Source organism: Larus michahellis, chromosome 15, assembly GCF_964199755.1.
Source record: "Larus michahellis chromosome 15, bLarMic1.1, whole genome shotgun sequence".
In the NCBI taxonomy this organism is placed as follows: Eukaryota; Metazoa; Chordata; class Aves; order Charadriiformes; family Laridae; genus Larus; species Larus michahellis.
The window spans coordinates 2,064,917-2,085,622 of record NC_133910.1 but is presented as its reverse complement, the minus strand read 5'-3'; the positions used below and the strand labels follow the sequence as shown (position 1 = coordinate 2,085,622).

The window sequence follows — 20,706 nt, the reverse complement described above, 5'->3', positions numbered from 1 at the left end:
CTCGTCGGCGCTTCTGGTGTCCCGTAGCGCTGTAACAGCAGCACTCAAAAGCTGGAGTGAGCTGTTTCGGTGCCTGGGTTGTTGTCTCACTTCAGGTCCCAGTATTTGGACCACGAAGGTGCTCAGGGGGCTGGAGCCCCTCTGCTGTGAGGACAGGCTGAGAGAGCTGGGGGGGTTCAGCCTGGAGAGGAGAAGGCTCTGGGGAGACCTTAGAGCCCCTTCCAGTCCCTAAAGGGGCTCCAGGAAAGCTGGGGAGGGGCTGTTTGCAAGGGCAGGTAGCGATAGGACGGGGGGCAATGGTTTAAACTGGAGCAGGGCAGGGTTAGATTAGCCATGAGGAAGAAGTTCTTTACACTGAGGGTGGTGAGACACTGGCCCAGGTTGCCCAGAGAGGGGGTGGAGGCCCCATCCCTGGAGACATTCAAGGCCGGGCTGGGTGAGGCTCTGAGCGACCTGATCTAGTTGAAGATGTCCCTGCTGACTGCAGGGGGGTTGGACTGGATGCCCTTTAGAGGTCCCTTCCCACCCAACACCTTCTATGACTCTATGGTTTGGTTGGTGCTGCCGAGCTGTGGCTGCCGTGGTGGCAGCAGCGGGGTGACGCCTATCTACCCTCCTCTGTTTTCTGTAAAACCTGACCAGAAGTTATACCTGCAGGGAGGCCGAGACAGGGAGTGAGGGGACTTTTTCCTTGAGCTAACACGTGCTCACACTGAGCACCTCTCGTAAGACAGCACGCCGGGAAAATAAAGCAGCCGGGAAAAATCGTTAAATAATATCACTGGCTTGCTTCCCGGTGTGGAGGGCCATTTAAGGCACAAAAGTCGAGGAAGGGATAATATTTAGGACCGTTGTTACAAACTTTTAAGAAAGTTTTAAAAACTTTAAAGAAAGCGTGCGGCCGTGGAAAGGGACGCAATGGAAGCAATGGAGAGGCGAGCAGATGCAGCAGAGCACCCTTCTGCCGTGTCTGTCAGCAAAGCACCCCACGCTTCTGTTATCGTGCACCCTTCGGAGGATGCACAGTGCTGGTCCCATACAGCACCAACCCCTTTGGGGTTTGAGAAGGACCGTGGGGAGCTGGTCTCTCACGCACCTGCGATGCGCATCGGTTCTGCTGAAAAGGTCAGTTCTTACCGACCACCATGAGCAGGTGTCCCACAGCATCGCCTCCACGATGCCTGCCACCAGTACGGCAGCGGTGCTGGCTGGATTAGTGACACCAAAGGAGAAGTCTTGGTTCCCTTTCGGTTTGCTTTGCAGACCCCGCGGTTTCTGGCAGGCATCTGCACACTGGCAGAGCGGAGAGCTTTGCGGGAGAGCGTTGAAGGGTGAGATCTCTCTCCAGCGGTTACTTTGATCAAGTGTGGACTTGTGCCTACATAATGAGGTGTTTTATGGCATTGTGGCAAAGCAGTGCAGATGCAGACCATCCCGATGTAGCCAACTTGCTGCCCTGTGAACAAGTGAATTAGATTATAACATCCCAGAGCAGACATGGCATTTCATGTTGAAATGAAAAGGGAAAGAATCCCCGTCTTTCCAGCGGTTGCCCACAGCTTTGCTGTTTCACTTTGAATGTGTTGCCAGTTGTTCGGATGCCAAATCATTTGGCAGACATAAATCAGATATTCCTGCCCATGCCTAAAGGAGAATATTATGTTGGTTCTAACATTTGTATTATTTTATGGGTCGATTCATCATTACTTAAAGGTCTTTCAAAAGGTGGTTAAAACTATGCATAAACCGTAGTACTTTCTGAAAAATTAGACTGTGATTATTGCAACTATAACTGCAACTAATAAATCATATTGAGAAAAACGCATGCCTTTCAGGTTAATAATATTGTTTATGGATGCGTAACAGCCCCAGTTCTTACTAATGCAGCATTTTTCTCAACTTCTTCTGAAGATAATGGTCGAGACTTCTGTAACTAAAGGCTGAGGGACTTGGGTCTCTTCAGTCTGGAGAAAAGACGGCTGAGGGGGGATCTTATCAACGCTGATAAATACTGAAAGGGGGGGCGTCAGGAGGATGGGGCCAGGCTCTTTTCAGTAGTGCCCGGGGACAGGACAAGGGGTAACGGGCACAAACTTGAGCATGGGAAGTTCCACCTCAACATGAGGAGGAACTTCTTTGCTGTGAGGGTGGCAGAGCCCTGGCACAGGCTGCCCAGAGAGGTGGGGGAGTCTCCGTCTCTGGAGACATTCCAACCCCGCCTGGACGCGTTCCTGTGCCACCTGCTCTGGGTGACCCTGCTCTGGCCGGGGGTGGGACTGGGTGATCTCCAGAGGTCCCTGCCAACCCTATGATTCTATGATTCTATGATCTCCTAATCCGAGCAGGCAGTTTGACAGCAACCGTGCATGGCGCTGCCCAGAACGCTTCTGAAAATTAATCTGAGCCTTTGAACTGGGTAGTCCGTTCCCCTGAGATGGTCTGACCCATTTCTTGGGGAAGGCTGGAAGGTAAAGCCCTTGCTTGTTTATCATAATAAGAACCGAAGGCCAGTGAGAAGGTCGCTGAAGACTCATTTTACAGTCATATGGAAACACAAATGAAAGCCTGGCTCACCACCCTGGTGTTTCAGGAGTGGTTTCCCAGTGCTGGCCTTCCAGGACTGCTACAAGGAGAAGAGAACCCCGACTTCAAGACTCTCCTTGTTTTAGACAATATCATCTCCCACAAACTTGATTACAAACCAGTGTCCCTTGTGGAAGTTGTTTACCCCGACAAAGATGACCTCCTTAATCCAACTGATGGCTTAATCACTGCATTGAGGGCCTGCTTTCTGAGGAAGACCTTCTCTCAGCTTGTTCAGGAGAGAAAGAGTGAGGAAGAACTCTCCCTGAAGGCAATGTATTACCAGGCATGGTGTAGATAACAATGATATCGCTTGGGAGGAGATCGGAATTCAGCGTGCAGTGTGTGGTGAATAATGTGACTCGACTTTGTTCTGACTTTGTGGGATTTGACATTATCCCTGCACTCGGGCAGAATGTCCTTTCTCTTGCAGCGGGTCCAAGCATGAGGAGGCCTACAAGGAGAATGTGGTGGAGTTACTGGCTTCATGCTCTAAAAAGTTGACAAAGACTTAAATGACGTTGATGAGCAGCCTTAATTGACCCTGATGTCATCTGCTGCTGACAGTGAAAATGAAACTCGTTCAGAAAGAAGCAGTGAGAACTCTTCCCGGGCAGGATGGATATGGGGGTGTCAGTCCCGTGGGTGCCAACAGGAGAGATTGTTGAGGACACAGGTCTTCACAGAGCGTGGGCAAACAAGGCCACCAGCGCATTGTAAGGTTTGATCTTGTATTATAAAAGAGATCTACTGGTCAAAGTCTCAAGCCAGTAATCGGTCATCCCTTGATTTATATTTCACGTTGTAGTCAGGCTCTTCAGCCACAGCAAAGCCGGTACCTCCTCCAGCCTTTCCGTTGCTACCAGATGTTGGTGGTTGGTCTCTGATTGCTGCAGCTCCTGCCTCTCCATCCCCCCGTCAGCCAGCGCTCCCCCCTCCTTGCTGCCTTCTGTCGCAGCGTTTAACGACGAGGATATCCCCTGAAGGAGGCAGGAGGACCTGTAGGTAATAATGCAGGTAAAAACCAAACAGAAATACGAGGCAAAACTTACTAAAGCAAGTAGCCTCTTCTCGTTGACCAGATTTATCAGATCTCAGGTGAGAAAAAGCAGTGAAGAAAATCTAGGTCAAGCCTGATAAGGTAACCTGGAAGCCTGTGGGACTCCTGAGTTCTGAAAACGTTTACAAGGCGTAATAGCAGTGCCCTTGGGAGACGGCAAAGGAGCTTGCCCATAAACGTGAGAGTTGCCTGAAACCCGTGGAAGCTGCAGCGCTGCTGGCTCCGCTCCGGGTGCGGGCAGCCTCCTGGTAACTCCGGGACGGAAGATGAGGAGCTGCAGACAGTCGAGATCTGGGGGATTTGCTAACAGCAGGGATAACAGAGGAAATGCTGATTTGAGAGGAAATCCTTGGATTATTCTGCTTTGATTCTAGTAGCGTTTAGACGTGGTCTGGAGTGAAAGTAATCAAGGAGACATCAACAGGGCAGCGTTTCAGCTCCTTTGTGTGAGTAGAAAGGGAGATTAGCAAGGGAAGCAGGTGAAGATGAAAATTTACTGGATTGCTGAAATTACTCATCCATCCTGTGAAAGCTTTTTGTTTAGGGGTGCGTCTATAGCTAGAGCTATTCAAGCAAAGCCCTCAGGAGAAGGAAAGCTTCCTCACTTTTTATTTAAAAAAAAAAAAGGTGATTTTGTCAAAGACAACCTTTCCTCCCTCCCTCTTTCCCTGCTCACGTAAATGCCGCAATTCTTAAAATCCTGTCTCTTTTGTCTGGGGGGTTGATGAACGTCTGTCTGTCAGGAAGTGATCACTTCTACTGCACTTTTACCAACATAATTGCACTTCCAAAACTTCGTAGTGTAGATGTGGCTGCAGAGTCTTGGCGATCCCTCAGGAGCAGCCCCTAAAGCGAAGTATTCGGCAGGAGGCCCGAGTTCAGATCATGTTCCTGCAGGCACTGATGAGCTGTGTGTGTTAGTGCTCCGACTCACGTCTGCCGGCCAAGCAGCTGCAATAATTGAGGAGATGACTGTCCCCCACTGTTTATTAGTGCTGCAGAAGGAATGTGTCCTTGTATCTCGGTTTCTGTAGCTCAGAGCCCAGCAGTTTTGCACAAATACTTTCACCCGCTGCTCACATGAACATGCCAAAATTGCGAGCTGAGGCACCGGGTGGCAGCCTCCAGCCAGCTGTGCGGACAAGGTGGGACCACAGCTGGCCAGAGCCGTGTCTCCTGCTACCTCCGCCAGAGCCTGGCCACCAGAGTCTTTTAGAAGCGTCAGACTCTGGAGGATGGTCAATGCATATAAAAAAAAAAAAAAAATTAATAAGTTTATGCAAGATGATAAAGCTTCCTCGGCAATTTATCCAGATTTATACCACAGAAAAGGTCCAAAGGCTCTGCCACAGAGCACCGAACAGATGTCACTAACGCTGGGTTCGTTGCTTAACAGCGGTGCCTAATCCTGAAATCAAAATGCTGGGAAGCAGATGAAGCGCCTGAAGAAGTCAAAATGAAACAGCCCTGGCTCTGTTTTGGGAAGTAGCGAAGTCATGTATTGAGTCCCCGGTGGTGCTTGCAGTGTTAACACAAGGCTATTCTAGGATTGGAAAAAAGAAAGCAAAGTAAGCTTTTTTTTAAATTTGAGAGAGAGATCAAGAGATACTGAATTGTCAGCGTCTAAAGTAACTAGACTGATCTTCTAGTAGGAAGGATTTACATGTTACAATTGTCTTGATTATTTAGTCCCCTGGCTTTTCAAAGTTTTTCAGATTTTTTATATTATAGTAGTTTTAAGTAGCGTCTAACAAATTGGAATTGAATTTGTCAAGTGTGTTCACTTCAATAGTTTTTCTGTTTGCTAAGAACTTTTTACACGTCGATTCTAGTCGAAATTCTGCATTGCGTATTTCCAAACCTCCCTTAGGTTTTTTTTTAAGGTGCTGGTTTGGCGGTGTAATGAGCCTTTGGGATTCTTTCTTCTGAAGTGGCGATCCTTTGGTAGGCTCCGGGCAACCTGTATGTGCTTGAAGTAGCATTTAGAAAGTACCAGCGTTAAGTGTCTCCGTGGCCTGCGAGCTGTCTTTTGGCTTACCCAGCGTGTGGTAACTGCCCAGCAGGGCTTGTTCTCCTGCCCTTTCCTTCGCGCGAATAAAGAAAAAGCAAGAAGCAGAAAAATGCAGACAGTAACAAGGCTGAAAATCGATCTCCAAAGTTAACATGTCTCAGAAGACGAGGTTTCTGTTTCGCTGCGGCCTTTACACAGACTGTTCTCCCTCCTTGGTGTTCAGTGTTCCGCAGGAATCGTCACGGGCAGCACGGCAGGGTCAGGCTGTGTCGCGTTCCTCGTTCAGTTGAGCAAAGCCCTTCGCTTCTGGTGGCTGCTGGGCACGGAGCCACGGGGTGTCGCTGGCCGCGTTCGAAGCCCCGCGTGCCTTTGTGTGAGACACCGTGCCCTGGGCAGCGAGCAGGACTGGTGCTGGGGTACGTGGCATGGGGGTGTGAGATGATGTCTTCCCTTTCCTTCGTCGGTGCCAGGCTGCACCGGTGGAGGGGGTGGCACAGAGCCCCCTGACAGGCACAGCTCTGGCTGCCAGCGCTGCTGCTCCCCTGGCTCCTCCTGCCCGGTTCAGGGACGTGGAGTGGTCGCAGTGCTGCGGATGCTGTGACAAGTGCGTGGTGGGGACTGTTTGAGGAATTGTACATCAAAAGCATGGGACTGGGAGCGTTCGGATGGTTCCCTGCCAGGGATGATAGGCTCTGTTATCCCCGGCTGAGACCTGAACAGGAACATTGTGTTTGGTTTATCGCCCTTTTCATTCTCCAAATTACTGTTGGAGTTGAGGTTGCCTCCCTGGTACCTATCTCTTCATAAAGAAGGGAGAGGATGGATGCTGCCTGCAAGGTGCTGGGGGTTGTTGGTAGGTGGAAAGGGTGAGAAATACGAGGGGGTTTAGGTAACACCAGAGACAGGAGCGTAGGGCGCTTCCCATGACGTGGAGTGCTCAGTTACTGGAGCAAACCAAGGGGAAGAGGAGGCACCTGTGATTAGCGTAATTTTACAACAATATCTGGCCAAACAAATAAGAGAAAAAGGAATTCTACGTTATGAAATGCTCATCTAGGAAAGGAGAGGTGGGTTACGTTAGCAGGGCACGGCCCTTCCAGCCTGAAGGTTGTGTGTGTGCCCCGGGCACTGGGAGGGCTGGGACGGGTCGGTGGTGGTTTGTCAGCAGAGGGGGCCAGAGACCAGCAAACAAACTCCCTCTCCTTCGGCCTCCGCAGGGAAAAGCTGGGGTGAACCACAGCACCCTTGTGTTCTGGAGCCAGCAGCCTTTCCTGGGGCTGGAGCACGGTGAGAGAACCACCTCGGACACCCAGAAACACCCCCGAAGCCTTGCCCCGAGGTTCAGCAGTGACTTTAGTTGTGCTGGTTGTTTTCAGGCTGAGTTTTCCAAGAGACTGAATGTGACTGAGGCGCAGGAAGCGTGAGATGAGCAGGGAGAGCTTGGTCTGCGGAGTGGTACCCGTTCCTGTTGCTGGCAGCACAGGAGGATCTCACACGTTCTTCAAGAAGGCGGGGGGGGGTGGGTAGAGAAGGCAGCGATGGGCAGCCGTAGTCCCCCGCTTGGATGTGGAGGCCGGGCTGTGTCTGTGCTGCTCTCGGCCGGCAGGAGCCTCTTGGTGGGAGTGGAGGTTTGCAGGTGACGGGATGTCATTCTGGGAGCCGTTCAGGAGATGCTCCGAGCCAGTGTGGTGACAGAGGAGGCCGCTGCCAGGCTTTTTTTTTTTCTCTTGAGCCTCTTCGTAGATGCTCTGTTGCAATTAGCTTCCAGGAAGGCAGGCAGCAGACTGTCTCCCAAGTAATTCTAGAGGTTATAGGGATACTTAGGAATCATGTAAAGTATTTATTTCCTCCTATCTATCCGTGACTCTTCAGATCTACAGGAAAAAAGGACAACTGTTCTTCTTACCGAATGCCCCGGAAGGCAAATACCCCGTGGGTGTGCCTGGGCTGCTTTGCTCTGCCTCCCGCGTGCCTTGGGAATCACAGGGTCCCTCCAACGGGAGAGCTTTGGGGCAGAAATCACTGAAGGATCCTGTTTGAAGGTCTTCCTGGGCTTTCAGAAACTGAAGTCCAAGCTGTCAGTTCTTTTTTCTTCTTCTTTTTTTTTTTTTTTGTTTCCCCCTCCTTTGGAAAGGAGGACTCATCTCACTGCAAGAAGTCATGTTAGCTTGTCCCTGTCCCCCCCTCTGGAATCGCCCTCCTCGCTGTGGCGCTGCAAAGGGAACGGGGCAGTGTGTCGCTGCGTTAACTTCAGTCGGATGCTGCTGGTAAACTGTTTACCCTGGCTGGAAGGGATGCAGTGACCTGGGCGTAGAAGTTGCTGCTTTTATAACGGAGGGTCAACTCTACTGTCAGGAGTAAGACAGACAGGAGTGAGCTGCCGGGCTGGGATGTGCACATGGTTCAGATGTTGCTCCACATGGTTGGTACCTGCAGACGATGATTGTTTTATTCTTGGTGTCCTGTTGGTGCTGGTGATGTACTGGACACTCAGCGGGCGCAGGGAGACACGTTCTCTGCTGTACAGGGCTTTCTCCACACGCTCAGGTTTTATTTATTCCCTCGGTGTCACAACAACTTGCTTATTGATGTTAGAAACTTGGACAGGAACTTCCATTAAAATACATTCTTGTCAAGCTGGCGGGTTTCGCTGTGCTGAGGGGGATAGCCTTGATGATCCAACCCACTTTGATAGACATCTGTTGATATTTTGGCAGCTGCTTTCTAGTTTTAATGTCAGCACTAATGAGGCGGAGGGTGTAGCTGGAACTGCCTGGCTCTGCTGCTTTCTGGTTTGAGCCTTCAGCGGTTCCAATGAGTCTTATGATAATAATGGTATGAAGTGATTAAATGACTCCCATAAATGATAAAAAATCAATAATCATTTAATAAAAAGTCCATTAAACCGAAGCAGAGAAACAGGGATGTCGTTCGTAGAATGAAGCCAAAGAAAATTAATTGATACAGAAGGCGGCTTTTAGCTGCAGGGGCTTGTCCTGGCCTGTTCCCAGTAACACCCTGGAGCGCTGGTGTCGGCTGTGCCGGCGCTGGGCAGCCCTGATGGCCGGGAGCCGCTGGGCCGGCCAGGGTGTTGCTGGCAGGCACTGGCTGACAGCTCCTGCTGCCTTTTTGTTTTTAATTTTTATTTTTTTTTGCTGGTGTCGGTGCTTTTTTTTTCCTATGTCCTTCTCACAGAGAAGTGAAGTTTCTATTTGAGTAGTTAAAGGTTTATGTGATAAAAGAAAGACTGGAGAAATAGGTGGAACTGCTATTTGCGTTTCAGTCTGGGGTAGGAAGAGGCCACGGGAATCGCTGTCACTTTTTCCCGCTTTGAAAGAACAAAGGCTGCTGAGGTGGCTTGTGGACAGCCTGGGGATGTAGGTAATTTGTGACACACTGAGGTCCGAGATGCCGTAATTTGAGAGCGGAGCAGAGATTTCGGGTAGCGTAGTTCAGCTGGTGCCTTATGAAGTGTTGGGTTTGTGGCTGCTGGGAGCCAAAAGCCAAATCCGCCTCCAGGGCTGCCAGGTTGGGTTTAAGTAGGGGATCCAAAGTCTGTAAAAGTCAATGGAAAGACACCCATGGGGTTTCGATGATGCATTTGTTAGGACTTCCAGCTCCTTCACCCATATTCCTAACTCATTTTTTTTTCTGCAGAGGGGTCCATAATGCTGGACGTCTTCTGCCGCGTGTACCTGTACGTAACACTAAAGCAATAAAAAGCAGGTTACGAAAATGTGGCATAGGCGTAAAAATCACAGTATTAAGAAGACTACAAATAAACATTGCTTCCTAGTATTTGCCTTCTTGTTTCTAAAGCTTTTAGTTACTCTCACTTCACATTTTCAGATCTTTTTCCATAACCAAGCGGAATAGAAACCCGCTTTTTTTGTTTTGGTGACTTTTTCTGAGGAGAGAGCAGATTTTTCCGCAGTCTCTTCAGCCAGCTGCTGGGCTATAAGGAAAGCCCCCGCTGTGGCAGGGCTTGAGACACCGGCGCAGGAGTTGACCCTGCCGAGGGGTAACAAACTCGCAGGAGAGAGATTTGCTGCTGTTCTGGTGGGGCTCCGGAGTGGAAGGTTCAGGAGGCTCTTGTTGGCCCCAGCCCCGAGATGGCCCTGCTTGGACTGAAATGGCTCAAAAGGAAACCGGTGGCCTCCGTTCCCTGTCTGGTGGTGGCTGTGGCCTCAGCTCTCTCCAGGGAAGCAGGAGCCTGAGCTCCGTTTCCATCATCAGGTGTAAATGCCTCCCCGGCCACCTGAACGTGGCTTTGCCTTTCGGGAAGTTACGAACTGCGGGCAGGAGAGCTGTCAGATGTTTGCCAGACGTTTGTCCTTTTTGCCTCAGACCATGAGCGTTACTCGGGATGGCTGGGGGCAATCGGGAGCAAAACACTCCTGTCTGGCACCGGTGCCCAGGTCGAGAGCTTGGCAGTGCCCGCACCTGCTCTGGAGAAAAGTTGGAAGTCCTTGGAGAAGCAGTTTGGCAGCTCCTTGCAGAAGCCTTTTTCTTTAGCTGTTAGATGGGTTTCTCTATGGGGGATGCTTCAAACCGAGCAGAAGACATCCATAACAGCAATTATCTTCTAACGTGCCACGACTCACCACTACAGACTGGCCACAAGATCCTGCAGGACTGAAGATGTGGAGTTCCATTCTCCTTCTGGACACACTTGATTCAGACCTAAGTGGGGCAGGTGACCCTGCTCTGGCAGGGCCTTGGAGGAGATGGTCTCCGAAGGTCCCTTCCAACCCAGCCAGTCTGTGATTCTGTGAGCTAATAGGAAAAAAACACAAGCTTGATCCTGACTACAAAAATAGCAGGCAAGGAATGAGAGAATAGCCTTTTTAGTGAAGAACACTTGAATTACGTTTAATGTTAATTCCTAAGTTACTCTTGTATCCTGTAAAAAAGCAAGGCTTGAGGGTTTTTAGATAATGTCAAGGTTGAAAGAAACCTCGAGGAGAAATTGTGACTTGTTTTTACTCTTCAAAAGAATGCAAGTAGTACCTCAAAGTGTCTTCTGGCAAGAAACTTTTACTTCAGTAAGTTATTGGATGTGTCCGATGCCAGTGCTGTGCAAAACTACAAAGCAGTGCAGAGCAAACCTGGGCCAGGTATTCTGCAGCCGGCAGTGATTCCTGGTGGGGCGAAGGACAGGGAGCAGACTACGTGATCGTTTCTCTGGAAATCTCAGGTGTTACCCCTGGGTAGTAAGGTTTGTCTGTCTTCAACCATGTACATCCCAAATGGAAGGAGCCTTTTCATATCCAGTCTTCAAGCGTACTGCAGAACCGCAGAGTAGTTGAGGTTGGAGGGGACCTCTGGAGATCACCCACTCCGACAGGTACAGCCGGCTGCTCAGGACTGTGTCCAGTCAGGATGGAGACTCTACAGCCTCTCTGGACAGCCTGTTCCAGAGCTTCATCGCTCATACGGGGAGGGAAGGGGTGAAGAGAGAGGAAAAAAAAAGTGGTTTGGTTTTTTTTCTAATGTTTAAACACAATTTCCTGTATTTCAGTTCATGCCCATATGCCCATTGCCTCTTTTCCTGTCACTGGGCACCCCAGAGAGGAGTCTGGTTCCTTCTGACTCTTGTATCTGTGTAGATACATTGAGATAAATACAAAAACCGTAGACAATTAAAGTAACAGAGAAAGAATGAGTAGGTGATAGATTCAAAATACCAAACTTCAAAGCAGTGGCGTTTGATTTTGTTTGAGACTGGTGCTTTGCCTGACAGTTTCTGATGTGTTTCTCGATGTGCTGTGGGTTGGCAAAACCAGTATGTTCAGCTCTGGGGTAAAGTAATGGCAGAGGGTGGGATTCAGCTGGTTGGACATAGATGCCTTCATCTGAGGTTGCCACCGGGACTCTCTAGACAGCCACCAGAGAGAAACAGGTTACTCCATAGATGTCTTCTTCAAGTCATCTGTGTTTGGGTGAGGTCCTTAGAGGTGCCCCTGTGTCTCCGCTGGTCGGATGGGGAGCTCAGATGGTCAGGTGAGATGCACGTGTCCGTGTGCGATAGATGGATCCCACACAAAGTGCCCTCGGGGGGGCTCTGTGCCTCCAGAGCAGCACCAATCCTCCCTGCATTTGCTTTGAGAGGTGTTTCTGACGTGGTTGGGGATCAGTGGGGATCAGTCTTGAAGCTTAATGAGCAAGCAGAGGAGATGGCGTAGGGAGCAGAAGCTTCCAGGTGTTCATGTGGGTGCGTGGTGGGTTGGCTGCCCTCAGACCAGGCTCCTCTGGGGAGAAGACTGCCTTCCCGTGGGGCTGGTGTGTCCAGTGGAGCCCATGGGGCCCTGCCTGCGTCTGCGGGACCGACCTGGCCCTTGGCTGTCCATGGCCCCATGGCCGCCCTGTGCACCGGAGGCTGAGCACGTCTCCCTTGGGCCTGCTCCCGAGCAGCTCGCGGGAGGCAGCGAGCCCCATCCCCTGTGCTGTTTACAAGCTGCTCTAGACGTGTGAGCATCACCCCAGGATGTCGTGATTGAGGGTTTGGTTCCCTGCCCCTCGGGAGGTGCTGCTGCTGGAATTTCTATACAAAGTCGTTTGAAAGGGAGTGAGTGTAAAAGAAATCTTGTCAGAGTTCTGGGAACCTGCCCAGGCGCGTGTTTGTGTCGGGTGCTGTGGTGGGGTCTCACGGGACGCAACCTGTAAAGCCACCGCTTGCAAGCAGGGAAATTCTTCCCCTTTGCCCAGCTGCTGAGCGGAGCCAAGTTCTTCAGAGCCCTGGACCATGAACTTGCATTTCAGTGGGTTTGTGTCCTCTAACAGATCACAGAGGAATTACAATCCTTTTTGTTTTCTAGGCGACTAATGGAGTAAACTGTTTAGGCTAAAACAAACCTATTTGTTCCACTTTTGGTATCTCCCCCCCTGCCCTGCTTTGATTTTTTTTTTTTTTTTTGGCTAAAGACCTTAAAGAAAGTGAAGGTCCTTTGCTAGTACATCATGTTGAGGTTCATTCTGACCCACTGGATCACGTACTAGAGCTGCCTGCACTTAGCAGCTTGGTGTGAGATGCTACCAAAGGTGACCTTTGCAGGGCCTGGTAAGAATATAAACCTCTTGAATCCCCTCTGAGTGCCACCCACCTGATGCTAACTGTGGGGCAGAGGTTTGCAAAGTTACGTATCATCTTTAGAAGAGCAGGAGGCTGTTCTGATCCGAGGACATCCGGACGCACCGCTTGTTCTGTGTAATGTCCTGCTCGATGGTGCCTTACTTAGGCCGCTGCTGTCAACAAAAAGCAATATACTGATGCGTACGTACCCTCAGCCTGTTGTACCGGGGCTTAAATCACTTGTTGTTATTGCTAGGCCATTTGTATTTTTGTAAGCATTTGCGTTCCACCAGCACACTCAGAGTGAGTACTCTCGAGGGGGAATTTCCTTCCTGATAAACAACCCCGCGATGTGATTCAGCAGGAAGGATGTGGTGGTTAAGGCACTGGACGGGGATTTGGGAGACATGGGTTCTGTTCCCAACTCTACCACAGTTGAGATGTGATGAGTGGAAGGGCAAGCAAACAAAGAGGAGGAGCTGTTTAGCTACGGCAAAAACATACCTTCACGTGGACTGCTGGTCCAGTTTGGAAGTTAGATAGGTCATTCTTTTTGTTTGGTTAATCAAGTAAATAGTGTTAGAGACTCCTGTTTGTGCAGTTGAAAGCTGAAAGCTGATCTTGGCCTATTCCAGGAATCCAGAATAGGATCATTGTTTAAACTACACGTTGTTTTAACTTGCATGAGATTTCGGGTGCCACTTTGCAGTGATTCTTGGTTGACTTAATTCCCTGACTCACCATCTAGTTCTCTGATCTTCGGGCACTGCACTGTGACTTCTGCGCTAAGCTTTACGTGCACACAGGTTCTCCACTATCGTGCTTAGATGCAAAGGCTCCAGACCACACACAAGGTATTTCCTTTGTCACGCAGGGTGAAGTTCCTACAGTTTGATAGTAACGCTACATTCTTCTTTTCAGAAGCAAGAGCTTGGGCTGACAACACTGAGCTGTAGACCACCAAGCTCAGCATCCCGATCTGGTGCCGCCTTTGGGAGGATGAATCAGGACGGTGACTCAAGTGATCAGCCCACGGGTGAGTTTTCTGCTTGTCCAAGCCTTTGCTTATCTTCTCCTGCTGTTCACCATGATTTGCTTTCCGTTTATTTTCCTTAGTGCTATTGGAGAAGAATGCTGAGTTACAAATAGAGCAAAACCTGTGAATTCAATGCTAAATTGCGTGCTGTGAAGTTACTGGATGAAGTTGCTTGACAACTAGATGTCAACATTCTTAGAACTGTATTCCGGTTTCCAACTTTTTTAATCTGCTGTTTTTGTAACTTCCAATTTGGAAGAACACATGATTTTTATTACTGTGTGTTACACAGCTCATTCAGATTTCATCCATAGTTTAGTTTTCTCATTAATTTCTTTTGTAATTGCTTTACTCTATAAAGTAAGGCCCAGGGAAGATGCACACACATACCATTTTCACGTATATCCCCTGAAGTTTCAGAGTTAGGGTCCTTGCCTGAGAGGTTGAATGGACAGGAATTTGTTACTTATTCTGGCTCAGTCCTGCCATAAATTTCCCCTCGTCTTCCATCCCCATGTTTGGTTATTGGAATTCGGCATCAGCTGGTGCTTCTGGCAGTTTCTGCGAAGGAGAAGGGCCGGGGAGGCGTAAGGCAGAAGCAGCGCCCAACGGCCTCCCAGGCTCTCGCTCGGCTCTCTGCTTTTTTGGATGTGTAAAAAGGGGCATTCTTGGTTCTGACGTGAGGGCTATTTTTTGACAGTTTCCATTGTTCCCTACTCTTTGTTAACGGCTGAGGTCTTTTTGTCTGATTCCTTTTTCAGAAGTCGAGGCTGTAATGAGAGCTGTCTGCTCACAGGTTTGGGGAGTTTTCTTTTGTTGTCAAGAGTCCTGAGAGTTTTTTCGTCCCTTTTTCGGACTTGCTTGGGCAAACCCGTCCAGGGGATTGCTGGGATATCCCCTTGCTGGGACAGCAAGGAAAGTGGTCTTCAGAGCCACCCTCCTTGTGCCGTGCTCTTGCTGTCATGGTCCATGTGGCTGTAGGAGAGCAGGTTGATGAGGCTGGGGTTCTGAACACCTGCTTACACTGAAGATCTTGCCGTTGTCTATGGGTTTGAACCTGGGAGTCAAGAATGGAAAATCTTAGGAAAATTCCTGTGGTAACATGGAATATCTGTTCTTTAATACTCTGCACGTGTTTTTGTGACTGTGAACAGATGATGATTGCGCGTCACGCGGGTTCATGAATCATCCACGAAAGGACCCAGAGGCCGTTCAAGGAAAGTCTCCATGATACAAACCATCCTGGGTGCTCGTGAGGAATGTGCGGCTCACATGGATCACAGATTGCTCACTGCAGCATTATTTTTTGTAGGGGTAATAAATATTATGATTTGAGTTTAGATCCACTCCCTAAAACAGGCACAGGAATGAAGCTGCCAAGGGGGACACATTCCCAATGTACTACTACTTGGGTGGATTGGACACCTTCTACTGAAGCGCTTAATACTGGTTCCTCTTGGAGCCAAGATACTGGGTTAAACAGGTCTGATCCACTCGTGATTCGTATCTTGACTGAAGATAGGGATCTCCAGATCTGGACCTCCATTTGTTCCGCTTCCAGCACCATCCCCCTGTAGTTTTACATTGTTGGTTCATTTCATTATTTAAGCCTTGCTACCACTGTAGCTATACTTAGAGAGGAAGGATATTATAATCTTGTGAAAGATTAAATTATTGTTACTGTAATCCAGCTGGAAGGGTAGCACTTTTCTCAGGGTAAGAGACAGCCAAGGTTTTTCCCATTCTGTCCTCCCCGTGTATGCAGGAAGGAAGTGCTGGCAAAGGCCCCCTCGGCTTCCTGTCGACTTCGGAGCACATTTCCAGACACAACCATCTCCACCATCCATCACCCAGCCCAGCCAAACAATCGGGAAGCAACGGGAAAAACACACGTCTCGCATAAACACTTTGGAGGCAGCGGGAGCGCAAACTGCTGGGATTTGTGCACGAGCCAGTTCGATCTGCGGGCTGTGTCTGCCAGCAGGTTACTGAGGATTTTCTTCCCTTCCCCTTTATAATTAAGTACTTTGATAATCAAAATTCCCCTTTAGAAGAAGCAGCTTATCAAAGGAAAAAAAGGAGAAAAAGAAGGAAAAGGGATGACGTTTAGTAAAGAAGCTACTGCCCCGACAGGTTGTGGAGCCTTAAGCCAAGGAAGCGACCGGGGATGCTCTCGGGTCTGGAGTCCTGGGTCTGGCCTCAGGGGAAGGAAGTGACTTGTCTGGCCTGACGGAGACAGGTTTCTGTCAGGTCTTCGGGGTAGGGCAGCGATGAGGCAAACGCTATCCGGGATGCCGTAAAGAAGGAGGAAATAAATAAGGTGGAGGCCTCACCTTTAAATGAATCACCTTGGCTGAATAGGATTCTGTGCCGCCCCCCAAGAAAAGGCTCAGAACTGAGCTGTGATCTTTTTTTTGTGTTACTGGTTTTGTTTAAAAGCTGCATTACAATATTTAGATAATATTTTCGGACCTGTCTGCGTTGTAACCTTTTTTTTAACATTCCTTAAAACAGCTATTTGGTTTTATTGTTTTCAGTATGGCTTTAGTATTCTCGCCAACTTCGAGCTGGGAATTTCGTTTTGGTTCTGATAGCAAAAGCCTGCAGAGATCAGCTGTTGAGAGATGATGAGCAATCACTGAAACACTCAAGATCACTGAATAATCCTATTGTGCAACTGGAAATGGCAGAATAGTGAGAGTCTAACTTGACGGAGAAACAACTTTTCCATGTTTGAGGTTTAATTTTCCTTATACATCCAGCCTGAATGCCGTATGTATGAGGCTGAGCACCGAGGTTAGTCTGTCTAGGTGTGAGCATCCACACGGATAGAGCCCCATCTGCATCACCGCCTTCTCACTCTGTATTTTCCAGTAGGTATTTTGGAAGCTATCTATTGTTCTTTGGCCTGAGATACTCCAAAGCTACCTTTGGAGTAGTGTCCAACAGCAAGAGGACTGGTTTGTACTCGCGAATGGAAGGAGCGGGATGGAAAGACTATAAACCACCGCAGCAATTGCGCCTGCCCTCCTTTTTCAACTTGATGCTGCCCGTGTTGAATTGTACTTTGAGCCCACGCCTCCCACCCAGCTCAGCCCATCAGCTTGTGAATTAGCGTGGAGTTACACCACCCCCAAGGCTTCTCTCTTTGGGTCACTGCAAGGTTTGGGGTAAAATTCAAGTGAAGAGTCCAGCTTAATGGTAAACTGAAAACCTACCCTGAAATTTCAGCAGTTGCTCATATTGTAAGAAAATAATGTTTTGTGGCGTTTTTTCCTGAATTAACTGACACTACAGGATTCCTTCAACTTTTTCTGACTTTTCTCTCTGAAAAAGTCCTGTCAGGGAGCTCTGCAGCGCGACAGCCTTTGCAGCGTGCCCAGCGTACTCGGGGTCAGAATAGTATTTACTTAAGGCTATGTTTTGGCAAAGTTGGGATGAAACTTGAATGTGAGTGTAAGCTCTAGAATTACAGCACGAGTGTGTTGTTTTAATGATAAGGTTTTTGGGCTAGAGTTGTGGAAGTAATTGGTGAAGACTTTCCGGAAGCAAACTGCGTACTGCTGAAGTCTGGCCACTCTGACCCCACATCCATACTGGGTGATGTGGTGGTTTTTGTCACAAATCTTTCAGTGCAGTTTATGCTTTTTATGCTTTTTTTAATCGTATAAAAACCAGTGTGTAACTCTTTTAACAGTCTTGATAAGCAAAAAAATCCCCAGCTCTGTGCTGGCTACCTGCACAAGCGCCGCGTCTGCCCAGCCAGATGTGCTTTTCTGTGGTTGTTTCATTCCTTCTCCTCTGTTCCACATTTTTATTGTCCTTTGTCTGGGCTTGCAACAGGCATGGGGTGGGGTGTAAGCTCTTTAAATGCCTTTACGATACTCTGTGAGATCGAAATTATTTCTTATTTAAGGTCTTTACAGAATGCGGTATTATGGAGCCCTCGTTTAAAATCTGAAGGCATCTCTGAAACACCAACAATTCTTTTTGAATCTACCCAAAAAGCCCATGAATAACACCAGTTGCAAAAGAAAAGAAGGTAAAAGTTACAGGGGGTGGGAAGGATAATAAACAGCAGTAATAGCTGTGTGTTTATGAAAACAGTAACAAAACCAAAAAACTTACCCATCCGGGCAATGGCCTAGAACTAAGAAAAGTCCGGTTCCCCCCCTGGTCAGGGCTGAAAGTAGATGCCGTCAATTGGAGTTGTCAACTTTAAAAGAAAAAAAGCAAAACTCAGCAACCTGGTTTCAGGTCCTGCCGTAGACCCGAAGTCCCCAGACAGTTTGTGGCATTTGGCAGTCTCATTTCCCTGTTTCGTAAAAGTATTAATCTTCCCCTTTGTGAAGCTGTTTGACTGTACATGGGAAAGTGCTCACATTAACAGCATGCAAAATTTCTTAATTTCCTTCTTGAAAATAATTTGTTGTGTCTTTTCTTGTCCCGGTGATCCCGTTTGGAGGAAGAAGACGTCACTCTAACGGGCAGCGGGTGCAATTCTGCCCAGTTCCTACGCGCACCGATCTTTTATTTATTTTATTAATCTAATTATGCGCTGTGACTGCAATGGGTTAAAAAAAAAAAAAGAGACAGGGCTGTGATTTGTTGACAGTGTCCCTTTTAAGTACAAGAGTGCCAACTTGAAACCAATCCACCGCGTGCTAGCCCAGCAATGTAAGGAACGCGGGACGGCAGTAACATGATCGGATCTGCTGAAACCACCGAGCCGAAGCACTGCCGGGCTGGGACAGGCTGCGAGCGGCCGAGGTGTTTATTTCAAGAGCCTGTGGCTGGGAGGGCTGGTAATTCTCAAAGAAGTGAAAGCAGACAGGGACTCGCGAGCCCCTTCTGACATGTGCTGGTGGCTGTCACGGTTTGTGGCTCGAGGGAAGACTCGGGACTGCCAAAGTCTCTGTAAGTCAAAGAAATGGGCTTGCGATAGTAAATGCTGTTTACCCAGGGATACGACAACACCGCGTGACAGAGGAGAATTATGTTTAGACTGGAAATGGGGTCACACGACATGAACTGATCGATAAGAGCGAAGTTTTCCATGAATTGCCTGCTGGTCTCTACATTCCTCTTTGCAAAAAGGGATGGAGCGTAAGAGCCGTTTCCTCCCACTCTGGTTCTTTCACATGAACCTAGCGAAGTCAAGGGTCAAGTTAAATCCAACAGTCCCAAACAACCTTCACAAACTCTAATAAGGTCCAGGTAACAAACGTTGGAGGAAAAACATACAGTGAAATCAAACAAGCACTAATTATGAGAAAGACGGGAGGCGAAATTGTGTCCTACGGCCCAGGGCCGCGTTACTGCCTCTTGGAGCGTGTCACCGTGCGGCGCCTTGAGGGACCGTGGGGGTTGCTGCACCCTCCTTTCCCTGGCTCTCCAGGCGCATCTCCTCTGCTCCAGCTTGCGGGGAGCCTGCGGGGCGGTGTGTGCTGCCGGAGCCGGGGGGGTGCCTGCAGCACGTCCCTGCAGGTCTTCTCAGCCAAGGTGTCTGCCCCTCGGCAGAAGGGTTTGGGAGTGAAAACGTGGCGGGGAGGGAGGAACGGCTCTGCCGTGGCAGGGATTCATTTGTGTTTTAGTGGGAACTGTGAGGCGACAGAAATGTCCTGCTCCGAGTCTAAAGCAGTGTTTGCTGTGTGTGATTGTGCGTTCTTTTAAATTAAACTATTTTGCAAGCACTTCCTTCCTGCATTTCTCAGAAGGAGGGAGGGGGTGTGTGCAAAGAATGTTTAACTGCCTTTGACGGAGGAGGAAAACTGAAGAAAACAAGAGATGCAATCCTAACTACTGACCTTTTACTTGAGCTTGGTGATGTTTTTCAGCAGCGGAGCCTCCAGGGAGTAACAGCATCCTCCTTGCTATTGTGCTGCCTGCCCAAAAAGGGGGCTAAAGTTCAGCTTTTATGATGTTCTCACTCTGGGCTTGTGGGAAAAGGGCCACATTCCCTTTCTTAGGTCAAACGAGTGCAAGAGATGACAGAGTCCTACAGTCTAACCCCAGGGCATTAGGCCAGTTCAGAATGGGACTGGGATAGACAGCTTGGTAAATATGCAGCCAGCTTTTTCTCCTTACGGAGATTCACAGCAGGTGGGAGGGTAATTTACATTGTTAAATTAAAAGGCACTGATTTATTTCACGTTGGTGTGTTATTGTTTCATAAAAGCACATGGGTTGCCATTACTCATAATGGATTCTTGCACTTTATTGTTAAATACTCCTTATCCACTTTGGTCGACAGTTACTGGAAATGAATGTTGTCCACTAAGACAAAAAACAAGAGGCAAATAAGCATAAAACAAAACCCCAACCTCCTCCCCAACAAACCGCGGGTTTTTAGGGGACCCTGCACAGTGCTGAAGGTTGAGATTATTGCAGTAGGAGTTCTCAAATTGTGCTCCGTATCCACCAGGCTGTTTATTCGCCGTACCATGTGGCAGGGTCTAGAGAGCCATCGATCCCTTTGCTCCCTGGTTCAGGTCAGGCTCCCCATCTCATAGGTGCCACCTAGTCTTCTGCTCAGCACCACGGTAGGTGACTGTCACCAGTTCCCGTAGCAGCTTCTAGTGTTTCTATCCATTGAGGTTTCCTTCAGCCACGTTCTTGAAGTGTCATTCAGTAGATACTGAGCTGGTGTTTCTAAATGGCACGATCCTGGCTCTGGAGGGATGGTCATGCTTCCTGAAGAGCTGAGCAGAGGAGGAGGATCTGCCTGGAAAGGCTGCCTATCTTAAGGATAGATACTGTTTTAAAGTTACTATAAGACGTACTGTTTAAAAAATGCATGTGGATGATGCTGACGTCTGCCTGTGCATTTGCGTCCTCTCAGCAGTGGTTGTTTCTCCTGCTGAAGGTGCTCGAGGTGCTGCAGCGTCTTAGCCTGGCCGTGCTGGGCTGCAGCAGACGAAGGATCCTCTCTTGTGGCTGACCTA

The 20,706-nt window shown here is 48.8% G+C and overlaps 1 protein-coding gene across 17 annotated transcripts in view; it reads left to right on the top strand.

Moving 5' to 3' along the window:
• EXD3 (exonuclease 3'-5' domain containing 3) overlaps positions 1 to 20,706 on the top strand; it is a 305,064-nt gene that overhangs the window by 57,699 nt on the left and 226,659 nt on the right. For all 17 annotated transcript variants that reach the window (XM_074609092.1, XM_074609080.1, XM_074609089.1 and 14 more), the window contains one exon: positions 13,648 to 13,762. In XM_074609092.1, coding sequence (XP_074465193.1) covers positions 13,726 to 13,762 — 37 coding nt within the window. In that variant the 5' untranslated portion in view covers positions 13,648 to 13,725. The remainder of the gene's footprint in view (positions 1 to 13,647; positions 13,763 to 20,706) is intronic.